Source organism: Sciurus carolinensis, chromosome 9 (genome assembly GCF_902686445.1).
Source record: "Sciurus carolinensis chromosome 9, mSciCar1.2, whole genome shotgun sequence".
Taxonomy (NCBI): domain Eukaryota; kingdom Metazoa; phylum Chordata; class Mammalia; order Rodentia; family Sciuridae; genus Sciurus; species Sciurus carolinensis.
This window is the reverse complement of record NC_062221.1, coordinates 92,286,130-92,303,157: the sequence shown is the minus strand read 5'-3', so window position 1 is coordinate 92,303,157 and position 17,028 is coordinate 92,286,130. Positions and strand designations below refer to the sequence as shown.

Below are 17,028 nucleotides of genomic sequence, written 5' to 3'. Positions count from 1 at the left end.
AAATGGATGGAAATATACTTATCTGCTCTCTGGAGAGGGAAAGCCTTTCTAATATAACACAACTGAAGATATAACAATGGAAAAGTCTAATAATGTAATTGAGCAAATTTCAAGACTTGCCTTCTTCAAAAATTCCCATAAAATTAATTGATAACAAATGTGTTCTAGATGATATCACAAAGGATCAATGTTCTTTAATCCATAAAGTCTTTAAACCATTCAATAAAAAACCCCATGAAATGTCCAATGAACAAAGAACTGCAATAAAGTTCATTAAATGGAAAACACAAATGTCTAATAAACGAATGAAGAAAGTACTGACTTATCAGCAAACAGAGAAATGGAAATTAAAGTAACCATCTAAAACTATCACACTGGTTAAAGTTTTGGTGATGGAAATACATAATGTTGACAATGAGAGGATTACATGAAGATATACTCTGGTATATTCCTGGCAAGATTGTAAAGTGATACGGACTTTCTGGAAAGAAATTTGACCATATATATTAGGAAGACTTAAAAAGGCTAAAACCCTAAACTAGTAATAGATAATTCTAAGTATCTGTTTTAAGGAAACAATCAGAAATGTGAACAAGGATTCATGATGAGTTCACTATAACGTCATTTAAATCAAAAACAATAAGAAATAACTTGAATGCCTACTAACAGGAAACTAATTAAATAGATGACAATATAGTTATATTATGTAATAAACAGCAATTAAAATCATGTTTATGAAGTACATTTAATGACATGAAATATACTGAAGCCACATTTTGACTAAGTGAAAACAGTAAGATATGTAATTGCATATTTAGAATGATTTTAATTTTGTAATAAAAACATGATTAGAAAACAGAAAAATAAAACTCTGAAGTTTTAGATCCACAGATTACTGAAACAGAATTGAGTGCCCAGAAATAACTACATACATCAACAACAACTGATTCTTGAAAAAGGCATCAAAACATACTTTGGAGAAAGGACAGCCTCTTCAATGGGAAATTTTCAATGGGAAAACTGGATATCCACATGCGTAAGATTGAAACTTGACCCTTATTTCTCACCCTGCATGAAAATCAACTCAAAATGGATCAAAGACCCAGATGTAAGGCCAGAAACTTTGAAATTTCTAGGAGAAAAATATAGAAGAAACACTTTGAGACATCAGTACAGGCAAAAATTTTCTGAATAAGACCCCAAAAACACTGAGAACAAAACAAAAATAGATGGGATTATATCAAACTAAGAAGCTTTTATTCAGCAAAGGAGAAAAACAGTGAAGATACATGCTATAGAATGGAAAAATATATTGCAAATTATTCATCTGACAAAGTATTAATATCAAAAATACAAAAGAAACTTGAAAAATTAAGAGCAAAAATCAAATTATCTGAATATGAAAAAATGATACAAATAGACTTTTTTTTTAATAGAAGAAATTCAAATGGCCAGTGGATTTACCAAAAAAAAAAAAAAAAAAAAAAAAAAGTGCTCAACTTCATCAGTGGTCAGTGAAATGCAAATCAAAACCACAATGAGATATTGTCTCACCCCACTTAGGAATGGCTGTTATTAAGAAGAAAACAATAACAAATATTGGCAAGGATGTGAAGGGAAGGAGAATTATACACTTATAAACTATTAGAGGGGATGTAAATTAATATAACCACTATGGAAAACAGTATAAAGGTTCCTCAAACAACAAAAAATAAAATTACCACGTGATCCAGCTAATCCCACTTTTAGGCATATATCCAAAGAAAATGATATCAGTATGTCAAAGAGACACCTACAGGCCCATGTTTATTGTTGCACTACTCACTATAGCTACTACATAAAATTAATCTAGAGACCCATCAAAAGATGAGTGGATAAGTAAAACATGGTATACATACACAGTAAACTATTATTCAGTCATTAAAAGAATGGTGTCCTATAATTTGCAGCAAAATGGATGAAACCAGAGGACATTAGGTTAAGTGAAGTAAGTCTGACACACAAATACTGGATGGTCTCTCTGATATATAGATGCTGTAAAAAGTCAATCTGAATAAGATTATGCAAATATTAATAACTCCAATTTGATACATATTATATACTTGCCCCGAAATATCACATTGTACCTCATAATATTGTGTAATTATTATATGCTAATCAAAATTTTTTTATAAATTTTAAGGACTTAGAAATGCTAACTTTCCTGTTTGATCATAACCCACTGTACATATGTATGAAATTATCACACTGGACCCCATAAATTTGTACCAAAATAAAATTTTTAAAAACTAAAAAATAATTTAAAAGTTTTAGCATAAATAGTTTTATACTAGTTTTTATAGATTTGTTATGGGTAAATTTGTTAATGCATTTTTCACTGTTTTTACATCCTAAACCTTTAAATATTAAATAGTTAGGAAAACAGCAAAACCTTAAAAAAAAAAAAAAACAAGAAAAAAAGAAAAAAGAAAAAAAAATAGCAAAACCTAGAAGGGAAAAAAAAAAAAAAAACCAACAAAATCTCATGTTAGGCAATGCAGGAATATTCAGAGGTAAATGATTAGATTATGAGAGCTGTAAACTCATCAGTGGATTCATCCATATGAATTGACTACTGGATGGTAATTATAGGCAGGTGGGGGTATGGCTGGAAGAAGTAGGCCAATGAAGGTGTGGCCTAGACCACATACGTCCATGGACCCTTCTTTTCTGTGTCTCCTGGCTGCCATGAGCTGAGAAGTTTTCCTCTGCCATATCTTAGGCATTGCTTAAGCCCAGAGCAATGAAGTCAGCCAACCATGGTTTGAACATCTGAAATCTTGAACTCAAAATAAACTTTTTCTCCGTTAGGTTGTTCTTGTTAAGTATTTTGGTTAGAGCAACACAAAGTTGACCAACACAACATCAAAATAGTTTCCTGGCAATAATAATTTCACAATGAACATGCTTTTCTGCCAATTGAAACCATAGAAACAACTTGTCTTATCAGGATTAATTCTCAGTCCTATTTTATCCTGAACCATTTTCTGTCACTGAAAAGAATCCTCCTTCTAGGCTAGGGATGGTGATCCTGGACTTATCATAGGGGAGGCTCTGGGTTTGATCCCCAGCACCAGACACAAAACAAAATAAAACAAAACAAAACAAAAAGGAGTCCTTCTAAGTATGTACTTTTTTTTTTTCAAATTGGGCTACATGATCAGTAGGGTAGTCTGTGAACTATTTAATTAGACATGAAAAGATAAACATTCAGGCAGATCATGTATACACTGAAGAGCAAATTTTCACTCATGAAGAGAGCTTCTACATGTTCATGCAGCTTCTGCATGTTCTGTAGTTCACAGGCTGGATACTTAAGTACATAGGAAACAAAGCCAGCATCAAACTTTCATCTTCTTACCAAGTACCTCCTAATCCTGTTTGATGACATAATACTTTCACTTTACAACTGGGTATGTGATTTGAAATGAAAATATTGCTATATGGCTGTATCAATGGCTTACAGTATACTAGGTAGTACATAACTGATATGATGCTTCTCAGAGCAAACTTTGAAAAATATTTGCTAAAGTAAGACATAAAAGGATATCTAGTCTGGAGGCAGGAGAGGAAATGCCTACCTCATACACTATACAAACATTTACACCATTGAACAGAAGTTGGGCATGTGTCAAAACCAAACTGAAACTTTTTCACTTTGAAAATGTTGGCTACTTTAAGTAGGAAGTGATGGAAAGTAAAAAGGAAAGATCTCAATTTTAGCAATGTACCTAGAGTGTGGACCAACCAACTCGCTTTTGAAGTATTATATTAAAAAATAATCCATACAATAGAAGAAGCATTCCTAAAAATACCCAGAATATTCAAATAACAGAATGACTATATGGAATTTCAGAATTTTAGAGTTTCAATCAAATTAGAGATGATTTTGAATCATAGTTCTGTTTTCAAGAAAAAGAAGCTAATTCCTAAGCACTTTGCCTATTGCTAATCAGTTAATAATTTTAGTAACTTCTTATAAAACTATTTATTTATTTTAATTAAAATACAATGCAGATATAATTTTTAAACAATTCTTAAACGTGAACTGGTACATACCACTGTGTGGACTTGGTCATATGTACTCTGGATTTTCCCATTCACTTTGTTTTTACCTGACAAAAAAGGTAAAATGACATTATTTTAATTCTTCTTGTTTCTAAACCAGTTCTAGTCCATCATTATGAAGACAACTACTCTCTTGGGTTCTACTCTAACTTGGGCATATTATATTATGTACTCTCCTTTCAAATATTGATTCCAATTAAGTTTTAATGAGAGGATAACTAGAAGAAAAGTGAGGGTTCACCTCCCCCCCAAATATTTTTATAATCACTTCTACTGGTCTATCTTTCCATTCTAAACATTTATACATATTATTGATATTATTTTTTGGCTTAATTGGTGTTCACTGGTCAGCAATTTATGTAAATATACTACGAGGGCCTATGACATCAATGGAGACATCAAATATTTACCACTTATTTTAAAAATCACATTATTAAAAAAGGATTTTGAAATATAAATACTTAAATTCAATGTGTTTGCATTTTCTTAAATAGAAAATGGAACTGAGAACATGGAAATTAACTAATTTTATATTACAGAAAAAAATAATTAAAAATTAGATAATTAGGGGAAAAGGAAAAATATTACAAAAAGTTTACTGAAACAAACAATTCCAGGTACTTACTTCCAACAATAGTCTTGTGATTGAAAATCTTACTCCAAATTCCCCCTTCTACATTGTCTTTTACTCCAAATTCATAAACTGTGTTGGGCTTTAGATTTTCCACAATTGTTTCAGTGGCTGGACAGAGTTGAAAAATCCATTTCTTTTCCTTATCCTTTTCTCTATAGCGAATTGTGTAAAATCTGTTGAACCAAAATATAATACCTTAAAAATCACAGGGAGATTCACAATGTAATTTCAAGTTTCTTTTCTTTTATTTATTGATTTTTATGTGGTGCTGAGGATCAAACCCAGTGCCTCCCACACACTAGGCAAGCTCTACCACTTGCTCTACCACTGAGCAACAACCCCAGCCCAATTTCAAGTTTCTTAATGCATCTCAGACTTCAATCTATTGAGCAGACTATATTTATTATTGGACTGTTCAGGTTTTTTTAAATTTGCAGATTACATGAAAAGAATAGTTCAAGATATGCTTATATTTTTAATTTCAAATTGCAAGTTGGAAGGTGGTCCTTGTAGTAGCATAATTATGGTCTGATCGAATCCATAATTCTCAGTTCTATTATTATTTGCTACTCTACAGAATGAAAGTTGGAGAATATTATTCATTCTTTTTTGATTATACATAGAGAAGAACATAGGTATCATTTTATAAATACTTAATACCATCATTTCATAATTTTATGAGTTTAAGCCTTTTAATTCCAAGGAAAGTATTTTAAAGGTAACAACGTTGAATTTTGTAAGATGAACCTGAGAACACTAAGGTGTATCCAGGACTACATTTTAAGGATGAACTAAGCTTACTGATATAAAAGAGAATTAAGACCAATAGCTAAGTTAAGGGTACAATGAGAAAAATTAATGCAAACTCAAGATTACTGTTATTATGGGGCCTTTGCTTAGAGACTCAGATTTATATCTGTCAAATATACAATCTCCACCATTATTTTTTGCACCATCACTACATCCTGTTTTCATGTTTTCTCACTTGCCACAAACACATCTTTTTAAAAAATTTTTTTCTTAGTTATTGATGGACACAATACCTTCATTTTAATTTTTTTTTAACGTGGTACTGAGAATTGAACCCAGTGCCCCACAAACGCTTCACCATTGAGCTACAACCCCAGCCTACAAACATATCTTAAGTGGTAGAAATTATTAAGCCTCCATTATAAATGTGAAGACTGAGTCTCAGGACAATCACTTAACTTGCCCAGCGTCACCCAGCTAGTGAATTTTGCCACTGGCAGTGGCAGAATCACAACATAAAGAAAAGTTCCTCTGGCTCTACTTTACACAGTCTAAGAGAGGCAGAGCAGAAAAGGGCATTTCGTTACTACTGCACACAGTAATGAGAATGAAGGAAATAGCACGGCATATAGACAGATTACAAATAACATATTGAATGAAAACAGGGAATTGTAGAAAAAGCATATAGTTTCATAACATTCACAGAAATATTAAACCATCACATGAAATGTTACTATTATTATTCTTAGTATTATAAAGAGAGAACAAATACTGGAAGAATCCAATATTTATGATTGTGCTTTGTCTTCCAGGAAGTAGAAGGAGAGAAAAAATGGTATCAGTTAAACTTTATTTGCTTTTTAAAGTAAACATGTTAAGTAAATAAAAGAGCAGTTGGTATATGTGATGATAGAAACAGGCATTTGGTGCATTATTTTAGGTTCTTTCATCTTAATTTTTTTTCTCAAAAATGTAATATGCATGCCTCACTTTCCACCCCACCGAAATTAAATGAATGAAAATTAAGGTTAACTGCTATTATTCCAAGCTTTAGAAAGTCACTCATTTACTCATGCTAAAAAACATTTACTGTGCACCCTGGAAGGCCTAAATTTATTTTGATGTTCTTCAATTTCTCCAGGTAGAAGTTCTTTTTTTAATCTATCCAAACTGGCTTTTTATTAATAGTAAAGTCTATTGACACATACTGCTTGCAAATAGTATAGACACAAAAATTATAAAATAAATCAGCAGATATATAAAGGCAAATGCAAAAATTTACACAATTAGATCATTAAAGGTTTTACATAGCTTTTATACTGTTAATAGTTGTCAAAAACCGATATATTAAGCAAAAAAAGCAAGGTACAAACCAGTAAACATATTACCATTATGTTTTTAAAAGGAAAGACAGTCTCACATCCATAGACAGCTCTGGAAGAATGCTTAAGAAAATGCAGTCAGTGGATGCCTAAAGACTTGGGATCAGGAAATGGGAAGGAAATTCACTTTCACTGAATATCCTTTGGTACTATCAAATTTTTAAAGCTCATATTCAGGTCCGAATTTGTTCACATATTTTGGTTAGTAGTTACATTATAGACTAAAGTCTTAACAAATGGTTTCAACATAAAATTAATTATATACCACAAAGAAATTAAAAAATTTGCAAACATTTCTAGAAATATTTTCATGAAAAGGGTTTACAGGATAAGAAATGAGAAAATCTGATGCAGTACATATGCTATTACAGTATTATTTATAAGAAGAATTTTATTTCCAAGTGTGAAATATTTCCCGGGGTATGTGAAAACTATAAGCTGAGAATGGTGGTTAAACTTAGCCTTTATTTCTTTCCTAAGAAAAAAGTTATGCAAATATCTAGGAGACTTGAAATGAAAATATCTTACAGTAAATTTAATGTCTACTTACAGAGAAACCAAGATTTTTGTCAACCACCAATACACTACTCACCTGCATGTTATTCATGAAAATCTCTTCATACAAGAATAATGAAATGTTTTTATTTGGTGTTCTGAAAAAAATTTACTAAACTGTAAGTCAAGATTTAATTTCTCTAGCCTGGCTTCTCACTTACATCATAAAGATCAAGGTCATGGCACAGATAATGACAATTCCAAATATGAACTGTAGTTGATGTGCTTTCTAGATCGAATATACACCCTATATACTCTTTACACTTATCTCCCTATCCCAACTGAATACTATTACCTACCTCCCACCAAATATGCAGCCTAAATCCAAAAGTAAAAAGGCAGATCACCTGCTTCTTCTCCACCATGCCTTTTCTTAAGTTATTTCAGAAACAGCAAGAAATAAACTGCTTTCTCTATTCACCAGTTTTGAAACACAGAACACAGTTACATCATACCCATCTTTGAGCTTCTGTGCTCTGGAACAAGCACACTTGACAAAAATAGTCAGTGCTCAGAGTGTTAAAATATCCTCAAAAATTAGGTATAATATCTCTAGAAGAAAAGAATTCAAAAACATCGAGTTCCAAATAGTCCCTGAGCACACTGATCATTGCAGCAAGAAGTCTCCAGAGAGGTAATGAGTGAACTGCACATTCTCTCCAACTCAAGGACCACTGCATAGTAGTAGAGATGGTACACAAACCCAGCTAACCAAGAGATGACATCCCCCTTTCAATGTTAAATTTCATATGCTGAAAAAATAATCTAATGTTGGATGTAAATGCAACACATTTGACTAGAGGAGTGGCAGCTGGGTACAACCGCCCTTGCATGGAAGGTTCCAAGCAAAGAACAGCTTCAAGCCTCCTCGTCTGCTTTTTCCAAGAAATCAGTCAATGTTCCACTGTCAACAGGAATTAAACATTGCACTCCATCAGTTCCCTTCTTTGTTCTTATAAGTTTGTGATCCCTGAATTCAGTTAACTGGGTCAAGAGTATGAGAACACTATTGACAAGGAATGCCTCCTAACACTGCTGGTAAAAACCTTGAAACGAAATTCCTACGTATCAAGAGTTACCCTGGTTATCTGGCTGATACTTTATTAGTAGCCTGAAAATCCCCTTTGCATTAGGGGTAAGGCTTTGTGACACTTGAATCAGGGAACTAAGTGGTAGAGATCCAGATTGTTTAACCAAAAGAGAATTCTCATAGGTTTCTTTGGTATAAGAACTATTTGTAAGAATCATAGCCTCTAGGACAGGAGCCCCCTGTGTTTCTCCTTTGCTAGCAAAACAAGAGATCTTCTTTTTCCTTCTTCTCAAAACTGTCCTTGTTATTAACTTGGCATTGGGAACAAGGACTGAACTTTTGGCAACAAATTTGGCAACCCAGGTGGGATCCAAGAGCACCCCCTGCCCCAGCTTTCTTGGGTAGGCCTGGCTCTCCAAGGAACCCCACTTCCATGTTGAGGATGCAAGGTGGCTGGCAAACTTGTTGAGAGCCAACTGTTAGAGAGTTTGGAGATGGTGAGTTTGCCTCTGGGCAAACCCAGGAACTATTCCTGTGAGTAAAGGGAGGGACTGAGGGACCATCCCAGCAGCTGCCAAAACTCCTTTTGCTTTGGAGAACTCCCACCTTCTCTCTCTGAATGATACAGGTCTCCATCATTGTCCACTTTGAGAAAAAGGAAACTGAACTCAGTAAAGTCACAACACCCTGGGCCTTCTGGTAAGTTCCCCAGTGTGAACACCAAGACCCTTGACTCCACACATGTGGTTCCTATTTGTGGGAACATCTGGTCCCTCTTTCTGGGGACATCTGTGGCACCACTGGAGTCATGGTTAAGAGGGACTCAAGGACCTAGGGATGTTTACTTCCTTCTGGTCTGTTCTAGGTTCTCATCTGTTTGTCAGCACTGGGTTTTGGAATTCCCTCTGGTTGTCTCTGTTTTTGTTTTGTTTGTATCTGTTGTCACCGCTCCTTTTAAGACATGGCCAATATTACTTTGATCCTATATGAAGTCTCTTGGGAAAGATCTTGGCTGACCAATTTAAAGGTTCCCATCTGTTGATCATGGTTTTGGGGCTCCTCTCTGGTTGTCTTTGCATTTCTTTTTTGTAAATCTTGCAACTGGAGTTGGTCTGTCAGAGGTAAAGTAAGTTGAAGAAAGAGCCACCTATAGGTATAAGTCTGTCTAAGATAATGTTTTACTGTAATAATCTGGCTTTTAAATAGCTTTCTGGATTACTGTATAATCTTGCAGTTGGAGTTGGTCTGTCGAAGGTAAAGTAAGTGGAAGAAATTTGTACGCATGTCTGTCTGTTGTAAAGTATTCCATCTATCAGTCCTGCTTTTGGCGATCCTCTCTTGTCTATTTTATGTTTGTTTGTTCTGTTACTGTCCCTTTAAGACATGGGCCATGCTGCATTGATCTTACTGGTAGTCTCTTGAGCAGAGAGATCTTGGCCGCATGGGCCACCTATAGGGATAAACCTAAGAGAAAGAGGTTTACTGCAATTCAGTCTGGCCTTTGAATATTTTTTCTTGATTATTATGCAGTTCTGAAGTTGAAGGTAGCCTGTCAAGGGTAAAGAATATGAAAGAGATTCTGTATGTTCAGGCATTTATGTAGTTGAATGATAAGGGATCTGAACAGTCAGGAACTAAGTTGAAGGTGCCAAAGGCAATACCTCTGATGTGCAAGAACAGCAGGACACCAGAAGAAAGGGTTAAAAAGTCAAACCTTTTAGCCCAGTGCTGACACTCCCAGCACTGTTTCTCAGCCTGGCAGTCACAGATCATCTCACTGTGAGTCAAGGACACCAGCTCTAAACTGGGAGAGAAAAAAAAAAATCCCAGATAAGCTGCCTGGACTGTAGAAAAATGGTCAAAGAGAACCTGGCCTCTGCCCACCTTTCAGCCCCTTTTGCCCAAGGAGGGTGGAGGCTGCTGGTCACAAAGGATGTGGCAGTAGGTTCCAGCACTGTCAGTTTATGACCTGGAGACAGGAATAGTCTCCCCTTTTAAGATCTGACAGGTCGCTTCATTCGACCAGGGAATATTCATCCCTGGGGCAAAACAATTCTTGCTATAACAGTATCCCATCAGGTAGGACAAATAACTACACTCAGAAGAGAAAAAGACAGAAACTAAGGTCGACCTGTGTTTTGTCAGCAGCCTCTGCAAAGGGAAACCTAAAGAAAAGGATGGAAAGGGCCTTCTCCATCACATATCAATATGCCTAGTGTAAGAAAAGGTCCAAAAGGAGCCTTTGGATACAATTAACAGGGGGGAACTCCCTTGATGGCATTATGATAACAAAGACAGGTCAGGCTAAAAAATATCCTGTGCTCCAACCCCTTGAATGCAACCCAGGAGGAAAAAAAAATAAGGCACAGTTTTTGTATACGCTGGATTGCCCAACCCTTTCCTGAGATGAAACTTATTGTGTAAATTAAATGCACCAATAACATTCATAAGAACATTTCATAATATGAATTTAAGAAAGGGTTCAAAACTAGAAAAGATAAAAGAAAGTTACAGGTATGAAAATATATATTTAGGACTGGGGCTATGGCTCAGTGGTGGAGTGCTTGCCTCACACATGTGAGGCACTGGGTCTGAACCTCAGCACCACATGAAAATGAATAAAATGAAGATATTGTGTCCATCTACAACTAAAAAAAGTATTTAAAATTATATTTTAGTATGGAAAATTAGAAGGTAAAAGAAATGTTTCTGGATGAAAAAGTATTTTGTCTGGTAAAGTTATATTCTTGTGCTAAAGTCCAAGATGAAAGTACACAAAAAGGTGTAAAGTTGTGAATGTCTAAGTAAGTTGCAGAAGGTTTGTGGTAAGTAAATCTCAGAAAGTTTGTGTTTGTGATTAAATTGGCTATAATTAGCACAGTTAAAGCTATTTAAACCTTAATGTACTGATATAAAGCAAAGTCTGAAACATTGATCTTTTCTTATATATCAGGACAATTTTCTTGTATCTGTCAGGTTTTATTAGGAAAAATACCTGTTTTAAAGTCTTTTAAATAATTACTTTGTAACTGGTTAAACAATTTATTTTAGGTTGTAACAATATAGTTGACACCCTAAGTATACATGACTTGGCATATGTATGCATCTGAGAACTGTATCTATCAATAAGCCTTGTCCAAGTGTTACGTAAAAGTTTATAAAATGGAAGTTTATGTAAATTTATTGGCAAAATAACCAACAAATACTCTCTTTTATACATGGTATCTAACATTGAAGGGCCACACTGCCACTCGAAAACTTGTCTTATATCTGTTTGCTTTGCCTAAGTCCATTTCTGATCATTAACACTGTTTCCTACATGTATGAGATTTAAGGCTATCCTTTCATTTTTGCTAGTACTGCTAAGTTATGTAGTCATGTGATTATTGCTACCATACACTATGGGTTCTAAATTGTACTTTAAAAAAAGTTCAATTTAGAGCCAGGTGTGGTAGTTCACCCCTGTAATCCCAGCAACTCAGGAGGCTGAAGCAGGAGGATTATGAGTTCAAAGTCAGTCGCAGCAACTTAGCGAGGCCCTAAGCAACTCAGCAAGACCCTGTCTCTAAATAAAATATAAAAAAGAGCTAGGGATGTAGCTCAGTGATTAAGCGCCCCCCCATTTCAATCCCTAGTATTAAAAAAAAGTTAAATTTGGTTAAATGTAAAGCTTAGGGGAGAGCATGTTACCAAGTTCTCTAAACTAAAATTATTAGTAACAATAGTCTTGGATTTGCATAGAAATAACAAATTTGGTTGGTATTTATTCATGTCATTTGATGTTTTATAGCTGGATAAAGTAAACTGTTGTCAATAGTCAATAAGTCATATATATATAATTTTGTGTTACTTTTCACACTGGAATAGATATTAAATGAATTTTTGGAAGGTAATGAGGACAGCCTGATCTGTTTAAAGGTGACATTGTAAAACATGAAAGCATTTTGCCACTTTTTCCACAATAAGAAACTTAAAAGCTCTCTCAGCCTTTGTTTGATTCATGTTTTAGATGTAATGTTGTATTGTGTTATTTGTCAAGAGTCCTGCCTTATCTGAGATAAGGCTCTACTTCCCACCTTACTCCATGTTAGAATGGCTCTAAAATAGGCTAGACTTGAGCTCATTAAGAGTTGTGTTCAAAAGATCAAATTTTTTTGTAAAGATTACTGTGATGCCAAAATGAATAGGGGATAGAATACATAACCAAGTAAAGGTTTAAGATTATAAAATCATTTTACTTGGGTCATAGCTATTATACAAACTGAAAAAGTTTTTGCTCTGTTAATTTCATTTGTATTTTCCTTATAAACTTTTAACTGTTGGTGTTTTGCAGAGGAACTGCTTCTAAGAAAAGAACCAGAGTTAATTTGGGATAATAAGCCATCACCTACGGGACAGATAGGAAACAAAACCAACTTCTAGTACTAACACTGACCCCAATTAAATGAAAGGGGTAACTGTAAAATTATAGATATTGAAGTTATAACCTGTTACTCCCACTTTAAGACTAGTGAAACTGGCCTGTCAGATGTTTAAAACCAAAAACTTGGAGACCAAACTCTAGGAAGTAAAAGGGCCAAGGAAAAAGCAGCCAAAATTTTGACTCTTGCCTTCTAAGGTCAGCCAGGATACAGAGAACATCGGGACACTCTCCAGGGCCTGCAACTTTGGTAAGTCACCCATCTGTGATCAGAGAGATCGAGAAGAACCTAGAGAATGGGAAGCCAATCAGTGCACGTTCTGTAAAAAGGAGGGTCATTGGAAAGGGAAATGTCCCTGGTGCTTTCAAGAGAAGCCATGCAATGGTCAGCAAGACCTGACCCTTCCTGGCAGATGGCACCACGGGTAGAGGAAAGTTAAAGGGGCCAAGAGGGTTCACACCCCTCCTCAAGAGTGATCTCTAAGGAAAGTCAGCTGACTCTTAAGAGTAGATAGGAACAAAGTCAGTTTTGACCAATTTGGTCTTAAATACCTGGCAGGAGAGTACAGCCTGAGCATAGTCCTATGTGGACATTTAAAAGGAAAAACAATGTTTTTCTTATTAATGTAACTTAAAATGTGCACTTCTGTTGGTCCTACCAAAATTAAAGTAAAACTAGAGACTATAAAGGAAAGGTTCATCTGTGGGAGTGCCTAATAATAATGATCACAAAGGACTCTAGAGTTGCAAGTTTGTCCTGAGTTAATTTGAGCCTGATCTCCTAGATCTATAAATCTTCCTAACCCCCTACATTGATAAATCTGATCTGTTTTTCACTGATATTATGAGTTACTGCCTCCATGGTTTTCAGATACTGGCTGAAATACTAATTGCTTTGGTGCTAATTGTTTACTTATTTATGTTTTATCATGATCCCTGCCCTATGTATGCCCTATCCAGTCAACTGCCACCTACCATTGTGGAACTTTGGATGTTCTGATGCTGAATACCCTTAACTATCCACATCTCCTCCCCACCCCCAACCTCACATAGAAAACAAGGACTTTGGGTTACTTCCCCCAACTTCGCCCTCTTTCAGCAGGAAGCATCCAGGAGATGTCACTGTCCATTTTTTCATAGAAATGGAATGTAGAAATTGACTGTGGGGAGATGTAACAGTGGTCCATTTTATGTTTTAAACATAGCCCTTGCTACTCTGCCACTGCAACCTATTTTTAAAATGGATGTGTTTCTTTCTCTTCCTCTCTCCCTACTCCTCCCCAATCTCTCCCACTCCCTAATCTCAGGGGAAACAGGATTACCTTTCTTCCCCATTTTAGGCAGATTTATACCCACCATAGGAACGAAGTAATCCAGACTTTGGGGATGGTACCAGAAGATCTCAGAAATGACTCACAAATTAACAAGCGAATTACAACTCCAAAAGAGAACACATGAAATGTAGTCTTTAAATCACCTCTTTAAAAGCCCCCCTGTTCCTGCTGATGGGCAGAATCACAGCCTCTAGGACAGGAGTCCCCTGTGTTTCTCCTTTACTAGCAAAGGAATAAACTTTTTTCCTTTCTCTCAAAAAAATAACTATATGTAGTAGTTTTATACAAGAGCCAGTTATAAAGACACTGCTTTGCATGATCCCACATAAGAGGTGCATTGAGGTGAACAATAGATACTATAAGGTGTATGTTACATGAAGATGACAACTGTCTGATTATTAGCTGGTTCTTGTCTCCTCTTAATATCTGGCTATCCAAATTATAGATTAAGAAGGAGGAGTTTCAAAGAAGAGTCTTATTTAAATTTGTTTATTATCCAACCTACCTGGCCCGGTACACTATGGAAAGTACCCATGGTGGTTTGAAACCTTTCTTCTAAATCTCTCTTAGAACCCAAATCATAAAGCACAATGTGGAACCCAAGGTGTAACTGCAGCATCCATTTATGAAATAATTTCTCATAATTTAATTGTTTAAGTTCAGCAGAAGAGGAAGGAGAAACTTTGATGAACAAGTTATGCAGAGTTGGTTGGTCCAATTTCGCTCATCAGCTTCTGCAGTGTTCTGTCAGAGGTTAAAACTTTTGAACTGCTGTGAGCTTTGAAATATTCTCTACTAAGTTATTTGTTTTCTCCCTTTTCATTTCCTTAGACAGTGTTCCTTTCTAAATAGGAGCCGAACCTACTCTATTCTGAGGTTGAATCTTTTGACTGAAAAGGACTGTGTTAGTGGTCTCTACAAATTCCCATGCAACCCCTTCATCGCCCTCTGAGTTGGACACAGAATATTCACTTTCACTGTCAGAATGAGACCTTGGCACTATTAATCTTTTTCCTAGACTAAAGGGTAGTGTTCATAGACATTCCCTTTTATCATTGTTCTTTGGCTGGACATTGTCTGAAACAGAAAGCCCCTTGCTACTTTGAGGAATGCTCATTGTAATTGCAGGATCATTCTTCAAGCTGAATGAAACACTTTTTCTGGTTGTTTTTGCTAGTTCTGAAGCTAACTCAATCATCTTTTCAGAGTGCTTTCTCTTCTGAAAAAAGAAAAAAAAATATTTATTTCCACCATCTGTAGCAGGGTTATTTTGAACATTTCTTCCCAAAACTTCCACAGAGTTCTGATCCTTTAACACTTCTTAGTCATTTTCCACCAACTCCTATTTTGACTTCTTAATTATTTTCAAGGGGCTTGACTAAAAGCTGAGCTCACTCCTTCTTTAATTTAGTGCCCCCAGTATCTTATTTTCCTTTAATTCCAGTATACTCATCATGGTCAACCTTTTAAGCTACTACATATTCTATAGCTGGAAAATTCAGACAAGTCTCAACTTGCTAGGTCTCAATCCTGTGTGGTACCTGCTGCCTCAGGACTGACCCACACTACTCTGCTGAGTGCCTGCCACAGGAAGAAGACTCCAGGTAGAAGTTCTTAGTAATACAAAACAATTACTCAGAACCTTAGGAGATGACAGCCAGGAATAAACATAACTTGTGGGGCTCAATGTAAAATGAAAAAGTGGACCCATTGTTCAAAAGCTATTAAGGATTTTTAAGACACTGACAGTAGGGTATTAAGACAAACTTTGGCCCTTCTAAGTGAGGGGACCTTGCACCCAGCTTTTGGGCCCTTGGAGCAGCAGGGGGGTTTCAGTTTAATAAGGAGGGAGGGAGAATGCATTTGTATATTCATTCTGCTTTCTTACCAATTACAAAGCACTGAAATTCTTGGAATCCTCCATTACCTTGTTTCTTTCCATTAAAAGCTGCTTTCAGGGCTCTACTCCCCTTTTCCAAAATAGTAGACAGCAGACTGACTGAAGGAGGCTGTTCTAGCCAAAATACTAACTGCTACTGGTAATAAATGTTATAGAATACAAGTCCTTTGTGTCTAGTGAGTCAAAATATCAACAGTGATTTATGAAATGCATTTCTTGACAAGTATGTTACATGAAATTTTTGTTATTTTATCCCTGTCCTGGCTCTTATAAGACTTTAGAGAAACATTGAGAAGCTAAAATCAGACCAGATGGGCTACCACAAGTATGCATTTCTAGTATGAACACATTGCTGAAGACTTAATTGCTCGCATGATCTGGGGCCTTACTGCAAACAGAATTACCAAAGACCAGAGTCTAGGCTTTCCAATAAACTTGATTTCATATTGTCTTCCTATGAATAAGACAAGACAGAAATGTTCTGTGCTTTTTAAAAACCCTAAATTTAACCACATGTTTAAACAAAATTCAGTCTGTACATTTCTTTAATTTCCATCACAAGGCATTTAAAAGGCTCCCTGTACCAAATGGCAGGCAGCCTCACCTTCTTCAGTTGCATTCACCCTCGTCAACATTGCCTGAGTTTGTAATTGTAAAAAGTAGTCATGTTCTAAGTTTTAAAGGAGAGAGTGAATGAGACTGTTTAGTTAAATTAGAAGTAGTGAAGTAAATTTTCCTTGATTTAAAAAAATATGTAGGTCCTATGATAACAAACCATGCTTTATAACCTACTGCACAGAGAGTGCTCCATAAATATTTGTGGAACGAACAGAATGGATATTTAGTTTCTCATTGGGTCATTTAAAAATGAGAACATAAGAACTTTAACTGGCCAAAGTTTCAATCACCAAAAACA

The 17,028-nt window shown here is 35.5% G+C and overlaps 1 protein-coding gene and 1 pseudogene across 11 annotated transcripts in view; both read right to left on the bottom strand.

Annotated features, from left to right (window-relative positions):
- Abi3bp (ABI family member 3 binding protein) overlaps positions 1-17,028 on the bottom strand; it is a 235,960-nt gene that overhangs the window by 131,933 nt on the left and 86,999 nt on the right. For all 11 annotated transcript variants that reach the window (XM_047564816.1, XM_047564821.1, XM_047564817.1 and 8 more), the window contains exons 5-6: positions 4,733-4,914; positions 4,099-4,154 (exon numbers count right to left, since the gene is read on the bottom strand). In XM_047564816.1, coding sequence (XP_047420772.1) covers positions 4,099-4,154; positions 4,733-4,914 — 238 coding nt within the window. The remainder of the gene's footprint in view (positions 1-4,098; positions 4,155-4,732; positions 4,915-17,028) is intronic.
- Positions 8,287-16,747, bottom strand: LOC124992783 (origin recognition complex subunit 2-like; annotated as a pseudogene).